At 50.9% G+C, this 24,188-nt stretch overlaps 1 protein-coding gene across 5 annotated transcripts in view; it reads left to right on the top strand.

Annotated features, from left to right (window-relative positions):
* Positions 1-22,906, top strand: part of SIRPA (signal regulatory protein alpha) — a 43,221-nt gene extending 20,315 nt beyond the window's left edge. For 4 of the 5 annotated variants that reach the window (XM_070381338.1, XM_070381337.1, XM_070381335.1 and 1 more), the window contains exons 4-9: positions 5,336-5,656; positions 6,218-6,547; positions 8,310-8,423; positions 11,500-11,524; positions 17,882-17,933; positions 20,393-22,906. In XM_070381338.1, coding sequence (XP_070237439.1) covers positions 5,336-5,656; positions 6,218-6,547; positions 8,310-8,423; positions 11,500-11,524; positions 17,882-17,933; positions 20,393-20,647 — 1,097 coding nt within the window. In that variant the 3' untranslated portion in view covers positions 20,648-22,906. The remainder of the gene's footprint in view (positions 1-5,335; positions 5,657-6,217; positions 6,548-8,309; positions 8,424-11,499; positions 11,525-17,881; positions 17,934-20,392) is intronic. The other variant, XM_070381336.1, reaches the window with a different exon arrangement.
* The last annotated feature ends 1,282 nt before the right edge of the window (positions 22,907-24,188 follow it).

Raw genomic sequence — 24,188 nt, 5'->3', positions numbered from 1 at the left:
GTGTTTACTCTGATGGTCCTGCTTGGAGGAGATGCCCAGAGGTTGGGTGTTTCCTGGGGATCTGTTGAGAAAACCCTTCACTGAAGGCTTCCAGCAGAGCTGGGTCATCTCAGAAAATGTCCCCATGTGGGTGACTTAGGGGCAGCCCCATTGAGGTAGCAAAGGTACTCATTTAGGGTTTTCTGCCAGAGGCCCAGGATCCTCTTTCTAACTCCTGAATCCTGGACTGTCAGCACAGGAAGGACCTTTAGACACCATCCACCAAACCCCCCATGTACACATGGGGACCTGAGGCCAAGAGGTGACAGGGACCCAGACCACAGTCACATGGTCAGTGAGGGGATCCTTCCAGAACCCAGTCCGATTCCAGGCCAGTCCCCTTCCTGCAGCAACATTGAAACTGGTTTCATGGAAGAGCCTGGTACAAGGAGGGAGCAAAATAAAAGCCCCTTAATTTGAACCATTGAACAGGGCGCCTTTTCATAGGTTTCCCAAAGGTTCATAATGCCCCTTACATGCAGGCCCTGAGACCCAAGGTGACTGGGAACCTCTTCCTACTTTTGTTTTAACCGTAAATCCTTCTTTCCAAATCATGCCCAGTATTTCAACAGCTGCAAAGCACTTGGCATATGGAGACAGCATTTACCGGTCTTTGTTAACAAACAAACAAGTTGTTCCCAAACTTAGGCCATTAAAACAGAACTACAGTGGATAACCTTACCTATACATCACTCTACTCCGGTGGGAGACGCCCACTGTAAGTGGCATTGCTAGTTCAGGCAGTATGTGGATTTAAATTTGGGTAGAAATTGCCCCAAATTTCTCTCTTAGATGTGGTAACAATTGAATCTCCCTAAAACCCCTGGACATAGAAAAGGAAGGTGGCTTTTTCCTGATTTTGCAGATACTACTTAATTTCCCAGATGATGGGCTCCTTGCCCACCAATCACAGCCAGGAAGTGGCCCCCCCCCCCCACTCGGATCTGCCGCCTCCCAGGAGGCTGCTCTGCCTCTTCCCCAGGCCGCCTGCCCAGATGATTCCCTGGGTGAGAACAGAGGGAGGGGCGGGGAGCAGCCTGTCAGATGCGGAATCTTCCTCATGGCTTTTACTCCTTATAACCAGTGTCTGAGGGAGGGGTTCATATGTTGTCCTTTTATAGATGAGGACACCGAGGCTCAAGGAGGGGACATGGCTGGTGAGCAAGTAGGAGAGCCAAGATTGAATCCAAAGCAGTCTGACTCACAACCCTGTTCTCTGCATACTTCACCGTGCTTGTCAAAGTGGGGAGAAAATTCCAGCCTTGTCCTCTTAAAATCCTGTATTGTTCTATTCTTCAGTATGAAGTATAAAAAAAGAGTCCTGTGTGAGAGGCAGGACTACCTTTATAACCAATTCAGACAAATACTACAATATGTCATGATTTTCCTAAAAAACACACTTAAACGCATCAGGAGATTTTCTCCCCATTGGTGTGATGTTGCCCCTTCACCAGGGCCCTGAGGAGCAGGTCTGGGAAGGGTGGTGTGGACAGAGCCCAGAGGGGCCGCTGCGACCCCAGCAGCACCAGGCACGCCCACTCCTGGTTCTGTGGACTGAGGATGAGGAGGGGGAGGTGTCCCCTAGAGGGTGGTGGGGCCCCGTGTGAGCGAGAGTTCCTGTTCTAGACTCAGGCGTCGGGAGCCCACGTCTTCCCTTGTTGTTCCAGGGTCCCCAGGGCCGGGCCCTCAGAGGCTACTTCTCCCTGTAGTCACTTGAATTCAAGAATCTGAGGGAAAAGGTGGGGTGGTGGTCAGTGTGGGGGCTCCTGAAGGTGGGCACTTGCTCTGCTGATGGACCTGAAAGCTTGGACTTGACAGGAAACACCAGGACACAGTCAGGGGGTGAGAGGAGACAGACCCTTCATTTCCCTCAGCCTGTTTCCTGATCTGCATGATGGTGGTCATCCTGTCTTTCAGGAGAGTTGGAAGGATTTGAGGAGCTCTGTCTAAATCACCAGCACAGAATAGGGACTCCTAACTAAAGGTGTTATTTCCAGGCTGAGACCCAATTCCCTGTGCTGGGCTCCCGTTTCCTCACCTATAGAAAGAAGATAATCACACAGCCTTTGCAGGGTGTTCCAGGAGTATAGTGGCCTGGTGACAGGACAGCCCCTCAGGAAGCGATGGTGCTGGCCTCTCAGGCTCTGTGATCTTGGGCACATCTCAGTTCCCCCTGCTCCTCAGTTTACGCATCTGTGGAATGGTGGGAATCACACCATTGCAAGGCTCTGTGATGACTGGAGAGGGTCTAGGAAGCCCTGGATAGGGTGGGTTAGGGTGTTCCTGAGCTCAGTGCACAGTGGTCGAGCCCCCTGCCTGGGCCCCCACCCCGGTTCTGCCCCGTTCTGGCTCTGCGACCTCTGATGAGTCCCTCCCCACCTTGGGGCTTAGTGTCCTTGTCCCCTGGTGACAGCCCCAGCTTCACAGAGTAGCTGCAGGGACTGAATGAGGACACACGTCAAGAGCTTAGAGCAGAGCCGAGCACGTAGGACAGGTTCCACCAATGTGAGCTCTGATGTCCCAGAGCCAAAGGACCTTGAAAGAGTCACTTTCCCTCCAGGACTAAGTGTAATGGGTTGGGGTGGAACTAGGTGACTTTTACCCTCAACTGCTCATTGGAATCACCTGGGAGATGGTGACAAGCTCCAAGGACCCTGGGTCCACCCTAGAAATTCTAATTTAAGTGTGCAGATGTGGTCTGGGCAGCTGAGTGTCTTAACTCCTGCAGAGAATGCTGGTGCCTAGCCAGGGTAGAGAAGCCCTGAGCTACGTGTTCTCTGAGGTCACAGAGGGAGAGCTGTAGTTTTTCCCTGAAAAAGGTAGGTTCCACTTGGTGCCTGGGTTGTAAGAACAGATCTTTGGGGTGTTCAGAATAGTCTGTGATGGTGACAGCTCTTAGGAGGCCCAAGAAAGTCAGCCTAAGTGGGTTGGCAGGGACACCCCTCACTTCCAACAGAACTCACTTAGGCTGAGAGGGGCTTCCTGCCCACTCAGACCACCTGTTCATACCTGGGCTTCATTGCTAGGGAAATCTTCCCATCTTTAAACATGAGTGTGTCTAAACAGGTGCTGGAATCCCCAACAGCACTCCATGCTCAGCCCAGAGCCCTCCTGCCTCAATAACCACAGTGACACTGACGAAATCTGCCCTCTGTCCTTTCAAAATGCTTCCAGCTCTGAAAAGAGCTGATCTGTAGGAAAACACCTGTGATGCCTTGTGTGTTTTGAAAGCCAGTTTCCCCAACTTTTTTCCTGAGGGGGTAGTTTTGAAAAGAGGGAAAGGATCCTAACTTGGTGGTTTTCTACTCCTTTATTCATGCGAGTCTTTCATGGCAACTGCAGGGAACAAGGTTTGAGACTTTTGTTGTTTTTTCCACAATACTTTTGTTTTGCCTTCTTACTGCCTAGAGAATAAATACCTCGGAATGACCTAGGTATGACCTGGTCAGACCTAGGAATGACCAGATATGATAACAATCTTGGGTATTATTGTTTAAGCACCTACTATATGCCAGGCTCTCTGTTTTATATTCACCCTCACTCATCTTACCAGGTGGTGCTTTATCCGCTTTGTCTAGAGTCACTGAGGCTTAAGAGTGAAGATCAGAGACGCTAAAATCAATCAGCCCCACGTGCAGTGAGATGAACTCTGATACTTACTCTCTGGGTGTTCTTGGCCTCATACCATAATGCATCTTCCTGGGCCTCATCCTGTAAATGGGGCCACACTCAGCCCTCCCTCTCAGAGTTGGTGGAGGGATTAAAGAGCTGAGGTTCCTAGAGGGATCAGCCCAGTGTCAGGCTCCCAAGAAACTCTTGATAAGTGGTAACTAATCACAGCATCTGCTCCCTTTACATTCAGGATGCTGATGATTTTATGATTTGACTTACTCAAGTAACAGCTCTTTACCATGTCCTCAAAATGTTTGATGAGTTTCAAGAAGCAAGTTAAATATTTACAAGCGTAGATATTTCTATAGTTGCTATCTGCCAACGTTTACAGGAGGTGTTAGGTAGTTATGGACAATTTGGAGACGCCCCACAGGACCTTTCTAAAGGGAGAAACTGCCCTCACTTTTGACCTGCTGATTTGTGTATATTTTCAGGACACAAAAAGTGCTTCTGCTGCTTCATAAGCCTGTTTCTGTGTGTCTTCTGATTTAATAACAATTAAGAAATTAACCACCGTTGGTTTCTCAGCACTCGGCGATCTTTGTTTCAACCCAAAACTGATCTAGGAGAAGAACCCAGATTCAGAAAAGTATCTGTTTGCTCCCTTTCTTTCAAATTTAAGGATTGGTACACATTAGTCTTACTGGAATATTTGTGGAAAGAGTGAAAACTATGGAGTAAATTCATAGGTACCTGAAGGGGCAGCTCTGGATATAAGTATGCTGCTGCTGCTGCTGCTGCTGCTGCTAAGTCGCTTCAGTCGTGTCTGACTCTGTGCGACCCCATAGACGGCAGCCCACCAGGCTCCCCTGTCCCTGGGATTCTCCAGGCAAGAACACTGGAGTGGGTTGCCATTTCCTTCTCCAATGCATGAAAGTGAAAAGTGAAAGTGAAGTCGCTCAGTCGTGTCCGACTCTTAGCGACCCCATGGACTGCGGCCCACCAGGCTCCTCCGTCCATGGGATTTTCCAGGCAAGAGTGCTGGAGTGGGGTGCCATTTCCTTCTCTGGATATAAGTATAGTCTGGGTTAAAGAGAAATCTGTGTTTATTTAGTTTGGTGAAGCATATTGTGTTTTACTCATGGCAAAAATGCTTCCACTGACTATCTAACTCTCCCACTGGAGCCCCAGGAGGGATAATGCCTGCTGTCCCACTTCATAGAGGAGGAGCTAGGAAGTACCTCGGTCACACCTCTCGTTGGATGGCCAGCCTGGCTAAGCTTCCATATGGTCCCACTGTGCCCTTGCTTCCCTTGCATTCACTTCTATAAATGCTTTCTCTGAACTTAAGTTTTCCAGGAGAGCCCAGCTTGGAATAGCAAATAGGAAGAATGTCTGAGACCAGTTAGCACTTTTTGTTCCTGTCCCCAGACTGGTGGGAAATCACCTTGCAGAGGAAAGAAGGTGGACTTTGCACTCAGACCTGGAATTCCATACTCCTGACTCAGTCACCCCAGGGAACCCGTGTGTCTCCTTCAAGATGAGGATGATGGCAGTGCCCTCCCAGAACTATTTGAAGAATTAAAATAATAATATATGTGATAGTTCCTAACTATGTTACATATTTTTCATTAGTGATGATAATCACAATGGTTTTCAGTGTTTATAAATGTTCCTTTCGTAGCCAAGCCCTCTCCTCCCGTGGTATCCGGCCCTACAGTGAGGGCTACACCTGAGCAGACAGTGAACTTCACCTGCACATCCCACGGCTTCTCCCCCAGAAACATCTCCCTGAAATGGTTCAAAGATGGCAATGAGCTCTCAGCCTCCCAGACCAGCGTGGACCCAGAGCACGACAACGTTTCCTACAGCATCAACAGTACAACCAAAGTGCTGCTGGCCACGGGAGACGTTCACTCCCAGGTCATCTGCGAGGTGGCCCACGTCACCCTGCAGGGGGGCCCTCCTCTCCGTGGGACTGCCAACTTGTCCGAGACCATCCGAGGTAGATGCCCCTCATGTCATCCCAAGCACATACCTGCCCCCAAGGCCCCAACCTGCTCCTTCCCCCTGATTTTTGTTCCAGGCCTTGAATTGCCTGGAATCTGTTTCCTGACAATCCTGCCCAGTCACCAGGCTCCTAGCTGGTCACTTATTACTGTTTTCATGGCAGCTGCCAGGTGGATGCCTGTCATGTGCCAAGCACTGTGCTAATAGTTTACCAATAGCTTCTTCAACTGCTGAGCACCTACTGTAAGTCAGGCCCCTGTGTGTTTAGTGACTTCATTTATTTTGCTGCAGTTATCATATTTCAACTGCATACCAGGGCTGTGCTTATAGATTGCACAGATGGTTAACCTAACAGGAGCCCAGCCTTTGAGCACCTGCTGTGCGCCCTGCACTGTGCATAGTGACTTCATTCATATGCAGAGACAGCCTCAGTGCTTGAGCCCCTATTGCATGCCTGGCTCTGGGTGACTCCCGGGCTGTGCTGCGCTGTTATCCCTCTCCTCCCCTATGACATGTCTGTTCCATAAGGTCAGAACTTCTTCCTGTGCTGTTTCAGTTCCACCCACCCTGGAGATTACTGGCTACCCGTCAGCTGGGAACCAGGTGAACGTCACCTGCCAGGTGAACAAGTTCTACCCCCGGCACCTACAGCTGACCTGGCTGGAGAACGGAAACATGTCCCGAACAGAAGCAACCTCAGTCCTCGTAGAGAACAAGGACGGGACCTTTAACCAGACGAGCTGGCTCCTGGTGAACTCCTCTGCCCACAGGGAGGCTGTGGTGCTCACCTGCCAGGTGGAGCACGACGGGCAGCCGGCGGTCTCCAAAAACCATACCCTGGAGGTCTCTGCTCCCCAGAAGGACCAGGACACAGGTCAAACCCCTGGTGAGGTCACCACTGCAACTGACCCAGCTGTTGATCTTTTTTTTTTTTTTTTAATATTAAAGGTAGTAATTCATACTTTTTATAGAACAATGTAGAAGTCAATAGATTAAAATAGAATTTTAAAGTGAATTCCCACCTCCAAGAGTGACCACTGGTAAGAGTGTGGCGTATTCTTTATAGATCTTTCGACATAAATATCCTTGAAAGAAAGAAAGCAGGGAAGGAGAGGGATTGTCCTGCTCATGGTGTACTCTCTCGCTTTCTTCTACTAACAGTTTCTGTGTTCACCATTCCCTGCCCGCCCACCTCCTCCCCTTGCTCTTTGTGACCTGAGCCTACTCTCGCTGGCTGCCCCACTGGAATGGGGTCGGGGGCTTCAGGCTGTCTGTGGCTTATCTCAAGTGTGATCAGTGCTGCACTAACTGCCCTTGTACATATTCTGTTACATGCGCAGCTATTTCTATGGGATGATCCCCAGGGAATGTTGCTAGGCCCAAGTGCATGCCCATTTAAGATGATGGCGATGCTGCCACCCTCCTGGGAGAATGAAAGGTGTCAGGGTGTCATTCTCTCAGCCTCTGTCCCTTTCTTCAGAATGACAGTGCCTGGTTGGCATTTTGGTGCCACTGTGGAATGTTCCAACACCTGTACCCTTGTACATAGCAAACCCTTTGAATGGATTAGAATAGAGGCCGTTTCCTTCCTTCGTGCATCCTGAAAGGGACAGCTCTAAAGAAGCCTTGGGGTCTGTCAAGTTGCCCTTTGATGCCACCATGAGCCCTCCCCTCGGAGACAGGATGTGTGGATCCACTCGGGCTGTCTGTGTCACTGGGGAGCTTGAACAAGTCGGTGCCTGTCTCTGGGCTGCTCCACCTGCCCCTGGAAGTGTTGAAGGAGGTGACCCTGGTGACCTCTCAGCTTTGAGTCTCAGCTGCTGGGACCATGGCTGTCTCAGCATTGTGGCTTCAGGGCTGGGTGGGTAGTTGACACCCAAGAAATACTTTTAGAAAGGATGAAAGAGTGAGTGGTTGGTTGGTTAGTGAGGTATTCCTCAGAGCTATTCAATGAAGTAGAGATGACTATTGACCTCAATAACGTAAGAGGAAGCCAGTGTGTGAGGGGGTTTAAATGACCTGCTCAAGGTCGCTCAGTGAGGGCATTGATTTGAACCTGCATTTCTGTGGCTCGGAGCCCTGCTCCTGACTGCACACTGTCCTGCGGGATCCCCTTCCTGTGTCTGGTGCCAGCCTCTGCACTGTCTCCATGTCAAGTGTCCTAGGCTCAGCCCTCCTGGGCTTAGGCCCCAGGCATGGACCAGGGCACTGCCTCGGGGCTCTGCATGTCCAATGGCAGGTCACTCTCCTCACAACCCTCCCCCCCGTCGTGTGTGATGCCCCAGCTGCCATTAGGAGATCCAGGCAGACCTGTGTTCCTGGGTGGCCGCTCCATGGCTCACTCAGGTGAGAAGGAACGTATGTCTATTCCTCAGGAGGGCAATTCCACCCACACCCTGCAGCCGGGGTTCCTCCAAGGCTGACAGCAATGTTTCCCTCCTGGCACCTCGGCACAGTTTTTGCGCTGCCTGTGGGTAACCCACAAGGGGAAGTATGTGCAGATCCATGAACATGCCCACGGGGCCGAAACATCTGAGCCAGATGTTCTCAGTTAATGATGCCTGCCTCGTGGTGAAAAGGGGCAGTGGCTTTTCCTTTTCTTTGTTTTAAATTTTCCTACATGAAGCCTCTATTGTGTGTGGTCCTAGGCCCGAATGACAACAACTGGACCAGCATCTTCATCGTGGTGGGCGTGGTGTGTGCCTTGCTGGTGGCCCTGCTGATCGCAGCCCTCTACCTCCTCCGAATCAGACAGAACAAAGGTGGGTGGGTTCCCTGGTTCCTCCCCGAGAGTTTACCCCTGGGCTGTACTTCCCAGACAGAGAGAGGCCTCTGCTTTGGGCTACACGTAGTTTAAGTCATAAGGACGTCCGGTTACTCCCAGTAACAAGAAGTCCAGGGGTACCATTGCCTAGGCTGTGCAGCCCCTTCACCAGGCTGAAGTATGGGTGGGTCAGGGGTACCATTGCCTAGGCTGTGCAGCCCCTTCACCAGGCTGAAATATGGGTGGGCCAGGGGTACCATTGCCTTGGCTGTGCAGCCCCTTCACCAGGCTGAAATATGGGTGGGCCCCCTACCCTGCTGCATCACTGCTCCAGGCCTCACAGTCTCACAGAACCACTGCTGATGTGGGAATTGGGGAGATGCCAGGGTGGCAAAAGGGTCTCAAGGAGGAAACGGTACTTCCCAGGAGCCCCTGGCAGACTTCTACTTTCCCCTTACCTGTCCAGATTATGTGCCCAGCCCCCCGGCAGGAGGCAGGAAGGCAGTGGGGAGAATACCACCACCTACCTCCCAGGCTGTGGGGAGAATTAAATGAGTAACTGTGGGAACAGCGTTAGCAAGATGCCCAGTACAGCAGCAGGCTCTCGATGTCAGCCCCTGTAATCAGTGTTGTAGGTGAGACCAGAAACATGAACCACTTCCCTGGGAGGCTCCCCTCATAGTGGCAAGGTGTGCGGCCTTTGACTACAGCAGGAGGGTATAAGTTCCAGTCCAGGACATTGTGCCCTGTTTGCACTCATGCGTGCACGTGTGTGCCTGTGTGTGTCTGTGTAGTTGTTTCTGTTGACTTGGAGTCAGATGAACCAGGGTTCCAGATCCTTGTTTTATGCTCTAAAGTTTGGCCTCCATGAGCCTCGGTTTCCTCACCTGTAAAATGGATGTGGCAGTGCCTGCCTTGGAGGATAGTTATGAAACAAATAAGCTCATGTGCAGCAACAGCGCGGACACATTGTCAGACCTAAAAAAATGCACGTCCTCTTTCCCACTCTTGAAGACTATTTTAAGCCAGTGTTTCTGAAACCTTTTTGGCTACAAGTGGTAGAAATACATTTCATGTCTCAACCCAATGCACACACACCCCATCTATAAAATTGGAACTCTGATATTTTCCTTTTTGTCATATTTTATACTATATTCTCTTAAAAATGCTGTTTGTGACCCAGCACCACGTGCCACAGCCGGCAGAGTGCCAAATGCCGTCCTGAGCTGCATTTCTGCACCCAGACCTCCAGACAGAGCTTGACGGGCTTTCTGTGCCTCAGCCACACACCCCTCCTGCACCCCCTCTCCTCTGGTCCCCAAGTTTCCCTCCCCGCTGGACTGCCTGGAGGACTCAGCCCTGAGAGACTGCCTGAGCCTCAAACTCCCATTTGGGAGGGCTGGCATCTCTAGAATCTAGAAGAGGTTCTTCCAGGTGATCTGCAGGATGGTTTCCCTAACATTCCTGGAGCCCCTACACAGGCAGGACTCCTCTTTGGATGGGGAAACAGGGTCTCTTGTCCACCTTGGGAGACGAGCCAGCCCTTGGATGGAGCATTCATAGTGCCTGTTCATAAAGCCCCAGCCTCCTTTGGAGCTTTATCCCTGGGTACCACGTCAGGCTCTAGCACACAGGAGCTCATTTCCGTGGGCTTGGGTATCAGCCATCCAGTGTTCTGGAGAAGAAATGGGGGTTGGAGAGCTGCAGACGCTGGTGAAGGCCACCCAGCCCTGAATGGTGGGTCTGCTTGTGTGCAGAGTCCAGGTCTCAAATGTAGACTTTAGTGACAGTGATGGCTGGCCCTCAGTCAGCTCTTTTGATGTGCCAGGCACTGAAGTCACCACAGACCTAACTCCACTTTATAGACGAGGAAACTGAGGCATGGGAGAGTTATAGAACTTGGTCAGGTCTCACAGCTGGTGAGTGCTGGTGCCAGGATTCACATGGCAGTGGGTCTCCAGGGACCATGTTTGAGACCACACTGCACTTGGCCTCTATCCTAATGAGACACCCCCTCTCCCTTGTCAATCCCTGGAGGTGTCTGCCACTCTCTACCTCATACTCACAGTGAAATATCCTAATTTCAGCTCTAGCACTTTCCCGTTGCGTGACCTTAGGGAGTCATCTGGTGTCCTTAGTGTGGAATGGAGATGAGCAGTGTCCCATCATTGGACTCCCTGAGGTGACTCGTGTCCCAGCACTTGGCAGCCCATCAGCCTCCATTCAAATGTTAGATGCTGAGCTGCTACATCTAATGGGTACCACTCACCTAAAAACCCAATACCTGCCCAGGCACCAAGCGTTCATCTGGCAGTGAGAATTCTTGCAGTGTGGCAGCCTCCAGCCTGCTAATATGTGATACAGAGCACACTTGCCTGTGCATGTTGCTTTTTAATTACAATTTTACAGCAAAATCAGAGTCAAATGGTGGCAAACCCCAGTGGCTTCTCTGTGGGATGCCCCACATCACAGGCTCAAAACCTCTGAGCCAGACAGACCCTTTCTTTCCTCCCATGATCCTTTTTGCAAAGGTGGTGAGATGAAAATGAATGTCCAGCCCACCCGTGTGACTTAGAGCACTGAGATCTAACCTGGGAGAGGGAGAATGACCCACCCAGGGTCACGCAGCATGTGAGTGGGTGGCAGAAGTGGAATTTGCACTTGCTCCCCCAATTAGCAGTTCTGCCAGAACCTGTTCTCCAGCAGTGAAGGGCCCTGATGGGCACCCAGTCTTGCTGTAGGGTTTCAAGTAATGTGTGTGATGGATGGAAGTGAGGCTCAGCCAGAGGGAGGGCAGCTGGCCCTCTCAGGCTGAAGGTTGCTTTGGGATCTGACCTTTGGCAATTCCCAGAAGTGGGAAAGCTGGCAGGCCCAGCTCTTTCTGCCGAAAGATAATGGACCACCCACCCCACTGGGGTGGGCATGGGGTTTCCTGTGGTTTGGAGGATATGATTGCAACAATTCCTCCCAACATCCCTGGGGGCAAGCCTCTGCACCCTCCAGAAAGTAATTATAAAAGAAAAGTGTGTTTCTAAGTTGAATAACTGGCTTCTTTTTTTTCTTTTCTCTTTCAGCCAAGGGCTCCACTTCTTCTACAAGGTAAGTAGGTCACTGGGCTGGAGTGCTTTTGCAGTTATTTGGTTGTTTGCCCCCCAAAACTGCCGAGCAGAATCCGCACCCACTGACCCTCACTCCTGTGCCAGACAGCCTTCCTGTGTCTTTCCTTTGTAAGCTCCTCCCACCAGATCTGTCTTTAATTACTGCCTCAAATGAGGTGATTTCAGCACACAGAGGCACTGATTTCCTGACTGATGCCCACAAACAGTGAGACCCTTACCAAATCCTGTTTGGACTGTGGCAGGAACTCCTGCACATGCCATCCCCAAATCTAATTGTATACTGTGCTCTTTCCTTTGTTCATTAAGTATTTATGGAGGGCTTTGACACAGGTAGCCTGGGCAGTGCCAGGGTAGGTGGGTATGACAGATGCACCTGTGCCTCCTGAAAACTGTGCCTTGGTCAGAGGCTAAACTGATGACATTACATCATGGAAGGTACATTAGTTGGTTGATTTAACATTTGCCATGATTTTTGCTGAGTCCCTACTATATGCCAGTTCTGTTCTGAATGAACAAGACTCAGTCTGGACCTTCATGAAGCTCAGACGCCAGTGAGAGGAGCAGGCAGTAAGTGTGGAGGTGAAACAGTCTGTAATGTCATGTCAGGTGGTGACAAATTAAACACGGCAAGGGGATGGAGATAGGGGCAAGGGCAGGGCCTCTTCTGAAGAGGGAATATGAGCAAGGACCTGAAGCTGGGGAGCCGTGAGGGGGCACAGGCTGGGCAGGAGAGCAGGCAAGGCCAAGGCTCAAGGTGGGCTGGGAGGATGGGGGAGGCCAGCAGTTGGGGCAGAAGGAGCGAGGGGACAGGAAGGGATGAGGTCAGAAGGTGCAGCCCATGTGTCTTAGCTGCAGCCCACACAGCAGGTGGGTGACTAATCCAGACTGCAGCTTTGGGGAAGCACTCCCCCCACCAGCATTCACCCCAGCAGAGTAGAGGCCGCACCCCATCACCTACCACGTGAATGTGCCTGTGTGGAAACGTGAACGTCGTCTCTAAGTACGATAAATACAAACTATAAACTGCTTCATGTTCATTTAGGACAGGTTTTGCCATCAAATGGGTTTTGCAGATCTTTTGATTCTTTTAGCACTTTGTGGATTTCAGAATTGCAAAACAGAACTGAGGATGCGGAGTGGAAGCCATTGTCTAGGGGCTGTGGCTGTTAGGACTCCGGATTTGACTCCCAGTTGGATGAAGGGGCGTAAGAGGGAGCTGATCTGACTTTGTTTTCAAGGTGCCACTCTGACCACATGTGAGGACCAAGCTGTAGGAGGGAGGGTGGGTGGAGGCAGAGGGGCCAGTGAGGAGGCTGCTGCAGTGGTCCAGGCGGATGGCTGTGGCCTGGATGGGTTTAGAAATGGTCAAATTCTGGAGATATTTTGGAATTAGAGCCAAGGGGACTTGCTGACAGATTGTAGGGTCAGAGACAACCCCACAGTTGGGGGAAGGGAGTGCTGTATGCTGAGTTGGGGGGTCACTGGTGGCAGGTAGGGTGGGGGGCAATTCCAGGCCTGTGGTTGCACACAGCAGGAGCACCTAACCTATCTGAGGAGTCCTGGGAAGCATCGGGCCTTCCTGCCGTACCAGGAGTCTGTGGTACCCTTGGGAGAAAGCCTTGCTTTCTGCTCTGACCTCTACAGGTGGCTTCCTGCTCTGAGCCCTGGCCAGCCTCCCAGCCTCTGGGTCCCCGAACAAACAGAGCCACCATTCCAGCAAAACCGGGCTCCTCACGCCCGCAGAGAAATGTGTTTCCTGTTGCCATGCCTTCACCCGCCATTCTTCCCACACCAAGTACACTCTTTCCCAAGAGCAAGGCTTGGCTTTCGTCCTTTGCCTGGAACCCCTCAGTGATTCCCTGTGGCCCTCCTAACATTCCAGATGCTCTCCTGAGGCCCCCAAGCCTCTTGCAGTGCAGCCCTGCTGAGCTGGACAGTTTCACTCACTACCACTCCCAGGGCTTGAATTCCATGGCTCAGCCTCGGCCCCCACCTCCTCCCTCACGCTGCATTCTCGTTCTCCTCACCCTGTGCTCCCCACCCCTGCTCCTGAATCACCCAGGATCTGCACAACTGCAGGGCCTGGCAGTCACAGCAGGTTCTGAACAGCGCCCCTGGAGTGGTCTGACATGGAAGCTAGCGTGGGTGAGCCTCCTTTTACTTGGTTACCTCCTGCTCTTCCTTCTGGGCTCAGCGAGGGCATTACCTCCTCCAGGGACAGAGTCTCCTCCTGGGAGCTGGGTACACTGGGCTATCCAGGCTGTCTCTGCACTTGTCCCTGTAGTGTGACCTACCCCTCTTCAAGGCAGGGTGGGTTACCTCCCTCACGTTCATTGCTGATTACTGCTGAACTTGGCACTGTGCCTGGAATGGAATAGGTGCTCAGTAATGGTTTGTTGAATGAATAAATGCTACCCCAGACCACTCCAGTAATCCCTGATCTCTAACCTCATGAATCCCAAAAACTATCCCTGTCAGTGGCTTCACAGCCTCAACTATGGAAGGAGCTCTCTTTTTTGCTTCATTCTTACTGCTGTCACTATTTTTACTTGTCTTATCTCCCCAATTATCAATACATTTCTGGAAGAAAAGGGCTGTGTCAATAATAATAATGACAACAGCAGCAGCTAACGTTTATTGAGCACTCACTGTGTTCTAGGCACAGATCTATGATTTCACCTATATTAGCTCATTGGTGATTTGATTATCACAAAAATCCTGTGATTTACTATTATCCCAATTTAATTCAACAGAGGTTTTCAAACTTGAGTGTGTAGCAGAATCCCTAGGAGGGCTTATTAAAACGCAGATTACTGGCCCCTTCCCTTGAGTTTCGATGCAGAATTTATATTTCTAACAAGTTCTCAGGTGGTGCTGACACTGCTGTTTCTAAGCCAGACTTTGAGAACCCCTGCTTTAGATGCTTATTATTGTCCCTATATGTGGTTAAGGAAACTGAGGCTCAGAGAAGTGTTGTGACCTTCCCAAGGACCCACAGCTAGCAAAGTGCAGACTATGAGTCAACCAAGGTTTCTCTGACGCTGAAGCTGAGGCTCTTCATCACTGATCCAGTGCTTCTTGCTGCCTGTTTCTTCTTCCCCAGAGAAGCCAACCGTTTTCTGCCTTTTTTTTTTTTTTTTTCAGTTTTTGAGCATGATCCTACCCAGGGAGCCGTGAGATCACTTGCTCCCTTTGATCTCTCTAAACCAAAGCGCTAGCTAGTGAGCGGTACTGGTGCTTTTCCATGCAGCTGCCAGCTTCAGCTCGGCTGGCTGGGATCAGACACTTTGCAGAGAATGTTGGCGTGGATAATAAGCCAGCTTCCCGGGAGGGGGAGGGGCAGTGGCAAGAGTTGGGGGTACCTCTGCTTTGAACTCAAAGGGCCCATCAGGTTGCAGGGCCAGTGGGAGGACTGGCTATTTCTAACTCCCTGGGTTAGGAATGTACAGGAGAACATTGTAATCCTCCCCAGCTCAGATGAGAGGAAAATGTGGCTCTGCTCCCTTAATTGGGCACTGGGGTTCATTTCGTTGGCCATTTGTTCACTTGTCAGACATTCACTGCGTTTATTCTTAGAATAGTTAAGGCTTCCCTGATTCTTTCATTTATTCATCTGGATTGAGCGCCAGGCCTTAAGCTGGGGGGATTGCAAAAAGGAATAAAAAGACACTAGCCCCGGTCGGTTGCACTTTTGATCTGATGGGACAGATGTTCGTTCATTCATTCAACAAACATCTCTAGCGTGCTGATGATGCACCAGCTCATTACTAGGTGTCGAGGCTCCGGTGGTAAACATCATGGACCTAGTCTCTGCTCTCATGGAGCTCATGGTCCACAGGGAGGCAAGTTACCATACTAGCTGGGAGGTTAATACGTGGTGTGCTACAGGTGCGGACTAATGCACAGGCTCAAAGCAGAGGCGGGAGCGGGTGTGCCGTGGGTGGTCAGGGAAGGCCATCTAAGGAGGGGACATTTAGATGACAGCTGAGGGGCAAGAAGGCTCTAGCCTTGGGAACATCAGGGGCAAGGGTGGACCAGGCAGAGGGAACAGCCAGTGCCAAAACCCCAAGGCAGGAGCAGCTGGACGTGTTCATGGACCAAGGAGGAGGCAGAACGGGGGAGAGGCAGGGGGAGGGCGAGCAGTGTGGAGTGAGCGAGGCCAGAGACAGGGCTACAGCACATCACGTGGGCCGGGCAGTCAGGACACAGAGATGGATTTCACTGTGTGGTGGGAAGGAGTTGAGGGTTTTGAGCAGAAAAGTGACATGACATCACGTATGCATTTTACATGTGGAGAGTGGAGTGTGGGGGGTGGGGGGGCAGACCTAGAGCAGAGACGCCAGGAGGAAGCTCTTCAGAAATTTGAAACCTGGATGGTGGCGATGATGGTGTCTGGTATGTATTTTGGAGGCAAATCGACAAGCCTTGTGGTGGATTAGACACGGGTTGTAAAGGAGGAGGAAGGGGAATTGGGGGGCGGTTCCCATTTCTTTAGCTGAGCACAAGGATGAGTAATAGCAATGCCATTCACTGAGACGGGAGAAACCCAAGGAGAGAGAGACATGACAAAATGGATAACTGCTTCCCATCTATAATTATCGCTCTGAGAGAGGAACCCAGTGTTCTGAGAATGGATTTTGGGATAGTGAAGGTTTCCCTGAGAAATGACCATTTGAAACAACTCTGGGGGAAGAGAAGGAGTGGATCAGAGGAAGAGGCAAGGTGGACTGAGTGTGCAAAGGCATTGGGGCAGACTGATCGGCATTCCTTCCAAGCCTCTTGAGCACCTATACCCATGTGGTGAGGAAGCATGGCAGGCAGACAGACATACAAACCCGATGGGAAAATATGCAAGGAGTTTGAAACTGTCACGGAGGGACAGCCCAGCCAGCTTAGCACTGTCAGAAGCCATCCCAAATATGTGACAATGTAGTTGTCTTGAAGGATGAACAAAGGTTAACCAAGAGGAAGAGCTGTTCAGGAGGTCCTTCAAGGCTGTTGACATGTAAAGTGCATCACATTGAGTAGCCCTTGAGAAATATTGGGTGGGTGGATAAGTGGGTGAATGAGGATGACGGAGTGAATGAGTCTGGGTTGGTGTGTCGGGAGCAGGCGGGGTGGTCAGCCAGGACCAGACTCCATGGGACTTACAAGCAGGTCGAGGTGTTGGACTTGAACCAGAGTCAGTGGGGACCCAGACAGGTGGGAAGCAGGAGGGGCATGGATGGAGCCGAGTGAGCAGTCTTCTCCAGACAGCGTCCCTGCTCCCAGAGGGCTGTTGCTGTGGCCACGTGGGGCCCGTCATGCCCCAGAACTGCTTTCTGAGCCAAGCACTCATGCCAAATCCATTAATAACCCCGCTGCCAAGCCCCATTGCTCATTTCTGACATGAGCCAGGCTAATGTCCCCAGAGTGGCTGGCTTGAGAATTTACACAACTGCCGAATCAGTGGCTCTGGTTTACTCACCACCTTGACTGTGACCCTGCAGTGAGCCAAGCCACAGCCTCCAATTACAGAATCAAGTGCATGAACGGCTTCTTTGATTAATCAGAACACATGGCCCTCCTCTTTTCTTTTCTTAATGATAAGACTTAGGTGTGTAGAATATAGAACATTAGGAAACTAAAAAGAAGAAAAAATACCACCCCAAGACCACTGCTGTTAGCATTTTACTAGATTTCCTTCCAGTGTTATCCACACATTTTTCATAATTGGGGTCATTCCACAGAGAATTTTATGCTTATCATTTTAATGTAATCATTTGTAATAAAAAAAAAGAAAGCCTCCTCATAAACCTCTTAAGTCTTTATCTACAAAATCTATCCTGATTTCCTTAACCAGTCCCAATTGGTGGAGCTGTGAGATGTAAACCTCCCTCTCCCATCTCGTTCTGTGGTAAATGCCTTAGTGCATAAAGCTTTTTCTATATTTTGAATACCAATACCCCCAAATGTGCAGTTATGAGTCAAAAGATGAGGACACCTTCCAAGCTCTTGACTTTGACAAGCTGTTTCCAGAGAGCATTATGCCGGTCAGCCCCTCCACCAGCAGTTCGTGAACCTGCCAGTCTCACCGCAGCTTCCCCAGCACCGAGTACTACAGTTTTTAAAGATCCTTGATAATAAAGTAGGTTAAACAAACAAACAAAAAAAGTTGTGCATTGTTGAAAAGTCCTTTGGTCCAAACATGTGATCAGCAGTTGTGTTTCTGTTGGGAACGGCTCATCCATGTCCTCCACCCGTATAGGAAGTGGAACCTAAATGTTATTCTTATCCGTGTGCATGAGCACTAGAGATAGTGAGGGTATTTTTATCTGTGCGTCTCTTTCCTTTTTAGGCTGCACGAGCCCGAGAAGAACACCAGAGAAACAACTCAGGTACAGTCCTTGGTGAGATGCCCTTCCTGGGAGATCGGTGGTGTGATTTCCTTGCATCAACAGGAGTTGCAGATCCTGTTCTAAATTAAGACTTCTTCACCAGGGTGGGTGGGTGCCGGGGGTGGAGGATCCTTACATTCATTCCTGAGTCCTCCCGTCCCCTCCCCCTCCCCCTCCCCGCATCCTTCCACCCATCTCACACACACCACCACCACCACACACACACCCCCACCCCCTGCCCCGGCCCCAGCCTGGAGAGTCTCTCCCAGCCTCTCTCAGTGCCAATCACTGTGCAGCTTGGAAGGGCACCATCCACCATGTGTTCTGTGTAAATGGTGCTGCTAGAGTTGGCTTTAGTGCTCTTCACGCCATCCGGCCTCCGTGCCTGTGCCTGGCCAGCCCCTCTACCCGGAGCACCCTTGCAGCCCTGTGTCTCTCACGTGCGGGAACACAGCACTGCACTGCCTTTGCTGATGGGAAGGCCCCATGTCACTGATCACCTCGTGCAACGGCACATGCCCCTGGAGCTGGCAGTTCCACCCCAGCATTATTGAGGAGGCTTTGCAGTCACCATGGTTGGTGGCCTGTTTCTGAGAACTCTGGCCCTGTCTGCACTGGCTGATGCTATCAGACCTTGGGAGGCAGAGGGTTCCTCAGCGTCTTGTAAGGAGACAGGCCCAGCCCTGAACCTGGAATGAGAAAAGCCAGCTGTCCTTGACATTTCCCTGGCAGTTGTCATCGCTGTAGCTGTAATTTGTTGAAGAGAGCCAGGCTGGCAAAATGCACAGTGTTTGTAGGCCAGAACTCTCCCGACTCGATGCCAACCTCCCCTCCCCCACCAGCTCAGGCAATGATTAGAAATACAAGACAATTTCCAATCATGGGTCAGGAAGGCTTTTTCCCCAGTCATTTTACTTTCTGGCACTTTAAAAGTCAAAGTTCTTTCTGGAATTTTCCAGGGAAAGAATGATGGTGGAAAGAGCTGGTCACTGAATCCTGTACAGAATTTACAGTCAGTCGGGACTTACTGAGGACCTACTATGTGCCAAGCCCTGGGCAGTGAGCAGGGCTCTTGTGAGCTCGCAGCCCTGTAACTAGGACTCCCAGCCCTTAATGCTGGCATGGGTTTCCCAGAGAGAAGTGAGCAAGCATGCAGGGTTGAGGACAGGGGCCATGTGGTCGGACCACAGCTTTAGAGGCCAGCAGACCTCGACTCTTTTCTAGCTGTATGACTTTGACCCCATTATTTCACCTCCCTGGCTATAAGGTTCTTCACCATAAGGTGGGATAAATATGTCTTACCAAGCAGGGTTGTGATAGCACCTAAATCAGGTGATCCACGTGAGAGCCGTCAGGGTCTGAGGTTATTGTTGTGTGTCAGCTGGGATCATGGGTGTTGGTCATTCCCCTCCACTTCCACAGTTAAGCTGCTAGGCACAAAGAAGCGAAGTATCTTTCATGATGGGTAATTTCAAGATGGCAGTTGTGAGTGATAAGACAGGCACATAGGAGCAGCTCAGGTTTGCCAGGTGGTGGATTGCTGACATGTGCCGCACATCCACGCACCCAGCACGAGCCAGGCTCTGTCCTGAGACCAGCTCATCGGATCCTCCCAGTGACCATGGCAACAGATACTATTATTAGACCTACTTTAAAGATGGGGAAGCCAAGGCCCAGAGAGGCTAAGTGAACTGCCCAGTCCCTCCTCCAGAGAGAACAGAACCCGGATTCACACTCCGACTTCTGCCTACAAAACCTTTGCCTCCTGTTAACTGCTGCCCTCATTCTCACAAACTCCCATCCTCTCTTCCCTAGTCCCCAGCCTCAGCTAGAGTGGGGCTGGAAGAGTTGCCATCCATTTATTCATCTACCACTCATTCATTTATTCATTTAACATTGATTGGTTTTTTCTGTGCCAGCCTTGATTTTTGCATCATAACAAATGCCTAGTGAATACTTGTTTAATAAATGAGTAAATAAATGAATGTCCCCAGCCACTGGGGATCAGCATCTATGCACACCCCTGGACAGGCACAGGCGGTCCTAGCTAAGGGGTGGGTGCTGTGATGGAGAAGCACAGAGGGAAGTGCAGAGTCACGGTCCTGGACCCAGCTGAGCGGAAGGTCTTAGGATGAAATTGACAGGGTGCGTTGGGCTTCATCACAAGGAGAAAGGGGGCTGGACTTTCTCAGCAGAGGAAAGCGCATCAGGAAAGGCAAGCAAGAACTGCAGGAGGGGTGACATTGAGGCAGGGCTATGAAGTGACCACACTGACGTTTAGGAAGAGCCTTCAGGCTATAAGAGGAGGCTGATTGGAAGGGCAAGGCTGGAGACAGGTGACCTCGGCTGGAGAAGAGGGGACATGAATTAAGGCTGAGCTAGTGGAGGCCAAGAGGAGACAGAGCATCCGGACTTGATCCCAGTGGTGACTGGCAGGGGCTCCAGAATGACCTTCTCTCTATCTCATTTAGATCCAAGACAACAATGACATCACATATGCAGACCTGAACCTGCCCAAGGGGAAGAAATCAACCCCCAAGGCCAATGAACCGAACAACCACACGGAGTATGCCAGCATTCAGGCCCGCCCACCACCTGTGTCTGAGGACACCCTCACCTACGCTGACCTGGACATGGTCCACCTCAACCGGACCCCCAAGCAACCGGCCCCCAAGCCTGAGCCATCCTACTCAGAGTATGCCAGTGTCCAGGTCCAGAGGAAGTGAACAGGGCCGTGGTCATCTCTAGGGTCTGTCCCCATGAGCCTTTCTGTCCCACACGGAGCAGCCGTGGTGAGGACAACCAGCCCAGTTCCTGGGGGGCTAGGGTGGCAGAGGCCCTGGGACCCAGGAGTGAGGGTAGCTCTTGTCTCCTCAACCCAGTTGGCTCACCAGCATTTCCAGGGTAGCCATGACCCTCCAACGTGGCCACACATGGAGGCTGGTGTTGCCAAACCAGGCGGGGAGCTGGCCTGGAACTGGCCAGAGCCACTGTGGGTGCGAGAACTCTCACGCCTCTGTCCATCAACTGTGGGTCTTGGTCATGGTCTTAGAGACCTCTGATTGCCTCCTTGACGCTCCGTGGCTTGATCTTCCAGAGTGAGGAGGGAGAAAACATACCTCCTCCTCCCCCCAGAACTACCAGCTGGGGCTTTGGGGAAAGCTATCCCCTTTAGATTGAACTGCCTGTCCATGGGGAAGCTGGACCCGCCTCCTGAGACCTGGTGCAGTGGCTGCCAGCAGTTCTGGCCTTCCCCGCCCTGGAGTGACCAGCCACAAGCCCTGGGGAGGAGAGGACCCTCTGAGGAACTCCTCCACCACCAAGGACTGAGGGACAGAAACACCCTTTCTCCTCGCAGCCCTCGAGACCTAGAGGACCCGTCATCTTGACTATGACGCTCCATGTGGCCCCACCTCTCCTTTCCAGACCTGAGTTCGCTTCCTTCAGCAAGCACTAACTCACAACATCTCGCTGTGGACGCCTGTAAATTATTGAGAAATGTGAAATGTGCAATCTTGAAACTGAGGTGTTAGAAAATTTGATCTGTGGTGTTTTGTTCTGTTTTTTTTTTTTTTTAAAACAACAGCAGCGTTATCTTGGCTCTTTGTCATGTGTTGATGTGCGTGGTTGGTCTTGCACAGTCTGGGGCTGAACGGTCAGTTGTCCAGGAGAGAATCACTCATGGCAGAAACTGAGTTCCTCCCGGTCCCAGAGCCCTGAGGGTGGGGCAGACGGTTCCAGGTTGGCTGCTCCATGGAGACACTTAGCCTTCCCTCCACGTGGCTGGTTCTTCTGCTTCCTGAGCCCCCAGTGTGGTAAGTCTGAACCTGCCCCTATTTCTCCAGGCTGCCTCCTTCTCCACAAGGTCTGGTTGAGACCTCATGCCTCAGTATGCTTACCTGTAAAGAGGGGGGAGGAAAGACGCTGTCCCTCCCCTCCATCTCTCACAAGCACTTTAGGGCCATGCAGGGTAGGAAGCTGTGCCTGGCTGTACCCCCCGCCCCATCCCCTGTCATTCCAGCTCTCTGAAGACAGAATCTTTCATTTATGTTCCCAAACCCTATTTGGATCAAACTGGAATAAATCAAAGACAGCCAGGAGGCCTGGACATCTGTGAAGCCAGGAATGACCCACCCTCTGTCCCTCTGTCTCAAGAGGTTGGGCAGAGGCTCTGACCCCATTACCCTCAGAACCCTGGCCCTTCCAATTCAGTGTGGCAGCCTAGCTGGGCCCAGGGCAAGCAGGTGTCATAAGCCCTGTTTATTCAGTTTTCCCATGTAACTGATCCACTCTCAGAGCTGAGATGCTAATCTTCACTGCCCTCTGGGTCCAGCCATTGGATGCCCAAGGGAGTCCTGGCACAGGCTGTCAGAGCCAGAAGCTGAGCCATCCTGCCCATCAGCAGGTCCTCCAGGTGGAACCCTGGGAGGCCAGCACAGACCTGCCTCTCTGGGGAACAGTGATTTGTATTACATGATGGCATCCAGGAACTGGCTGAGCCAACAGGCCATGTGAGCAGCTTTGGCCCCATGAGCCGAGTTGTGGCATCTGGGAGCTCAGTGTCCCAGCCACCTGGCTCGAGCTACTTCCAAATTCCATAAGGTTGGCTTGTAAACCCTGGTCTCCCTCTCTTTTACCCAGAGAGAGCACACGTGTGTGAGCACACACAAGCACATACAGAATTTTAAAAGAATGTTTTCTTGGTGCCACTTTAATTTTATTTTGAATTTTGGAAGAGGAGTAAGGAATGAGGCCAAGGAAGTCATGTAGTTTAGACTTAGCCTGGCAGCCTGGAGATTCCCATACCTTGTGTATCGAACCCCAGGAAAAGGAAACGGTCCAAACAACAGTACGGAAGGAGCATGGTTTTGGGAGTTTATTTTCAGACTGTGGGGAAGGAAACAGGCCCCATTTTGTATATAGTTGCAACTTAAACTTTTTGGCTTGCAAAATATTTTTGTAATAAAGATTTCTGGGTAACAACAGCCCCTTTGGATGTTGAGTATCCTTGTCTCTGTGAGTTTGTCCTGTCCACATGAGCTTGGGAGAAGATCGCCTGGGCCCCCGGGCTTGGAAGCAGCCTCAGCGTTTGGGCCTCTCTCTGGGGCTTTCCAGGTAGCTCAGCGGTAAAGAATCCGCCTGCCAATGCAGGAGACACAGGTTCTACTCCTGGGGTGGGAAGATCCCCTGGAGAAGGAAATGGCAACCCACTCCAGTATTCTTGCCTGGAGAATTCCATGGACAGAGGAGTCTGGCAGGCTACAGTCCATGGGGTCGCAGAGTCAGATATGACTGAGCAAGCACACATGCACACTTGGGTTTTATAGACACAAAGACTTTGTTTCCCTTGGTTCATAGGGAGTCAGTGTAAGAAAGCCCAAAACACCCGCTTGAGCGAAATTCCAACAGAAAACCAAGTTTGAATCCCAGATGTGCCACTTTGTAGCTCTGAGAACAAACCACTCACCTCGCTGAGACTCAGGGCAGGCATCAGCACAATAGGGACAGTAATACCCTTCCAGGGTTAGTGTGGGCATTAGGTTAGGTTGGCACATAACAGGCCTTCGCTGAGCATTGGTTCTTTCCTTTCTGCCCTAAACACTGCACAGAGGGGACTGGTTGCCCTCACTACCTGTAGGATTTTGGACAAATGGGTCACCCTCTTGGGGCCCCACTTTCCTCTTCTACCAAATGAGGAGCTAATGCTTGTCCTAGACTATCCCCGCCGGATAATTCATGTCTAGTGCTAGTAGGTGCTCAATAAATGTTGATGTACCCTCCATAAGAATATTAACAATATGAATGACAATTATATAATGATGTCAACATAACATTTATAGTCAATGCTTACTGTGTATTGGCACTGTACATTGATTAACCCTTTCATACCTCACAAGTCCAAGTAAATAATAGTACTGACCTCATTTTATAGACAAGGCACAGAGAGGTGATGTAACTGATACAGGGTCACACAGCTAATAAGTGACGTTGCTGAGACTCAAACTCCAGCTGCCAGCTTCAGAGACCAACTTCTAGCCACTGAGTTAATAGCATCACATTACATATTAGCACTGACTATGCAAAATTATTAGCAATTATAAAAGCCAATACCTGCTATGGTAAGTAATATGCCAGTGCTTTGTAATTATTAACTCATTTAATCCCCCAACCATCATGTGAGGTAGGAACTCTTTTTATCCCTATGTTACAGATGAGTAAACCAAGGCACAAAAAAGTGAAGTCCTTTTCCTAATGCCCCACAGCAGA

Source organism: Bos mutus, chromosome 13 (genome assembly GCF_027580195.1).
Source record: "Bos mutus isolate GX-2022 chromosome 13, NWIPB_WYAK_1.1, whole genome shotgun sequence".
NCBI lineage: Eukaryota > Metazoa > Chordata > Mammalia > Artiodactyla > Bovidae > Bos > Bos mutus.
This window is presented reverse-complemented; position numbering and strand designations above follow the sequence as displayed.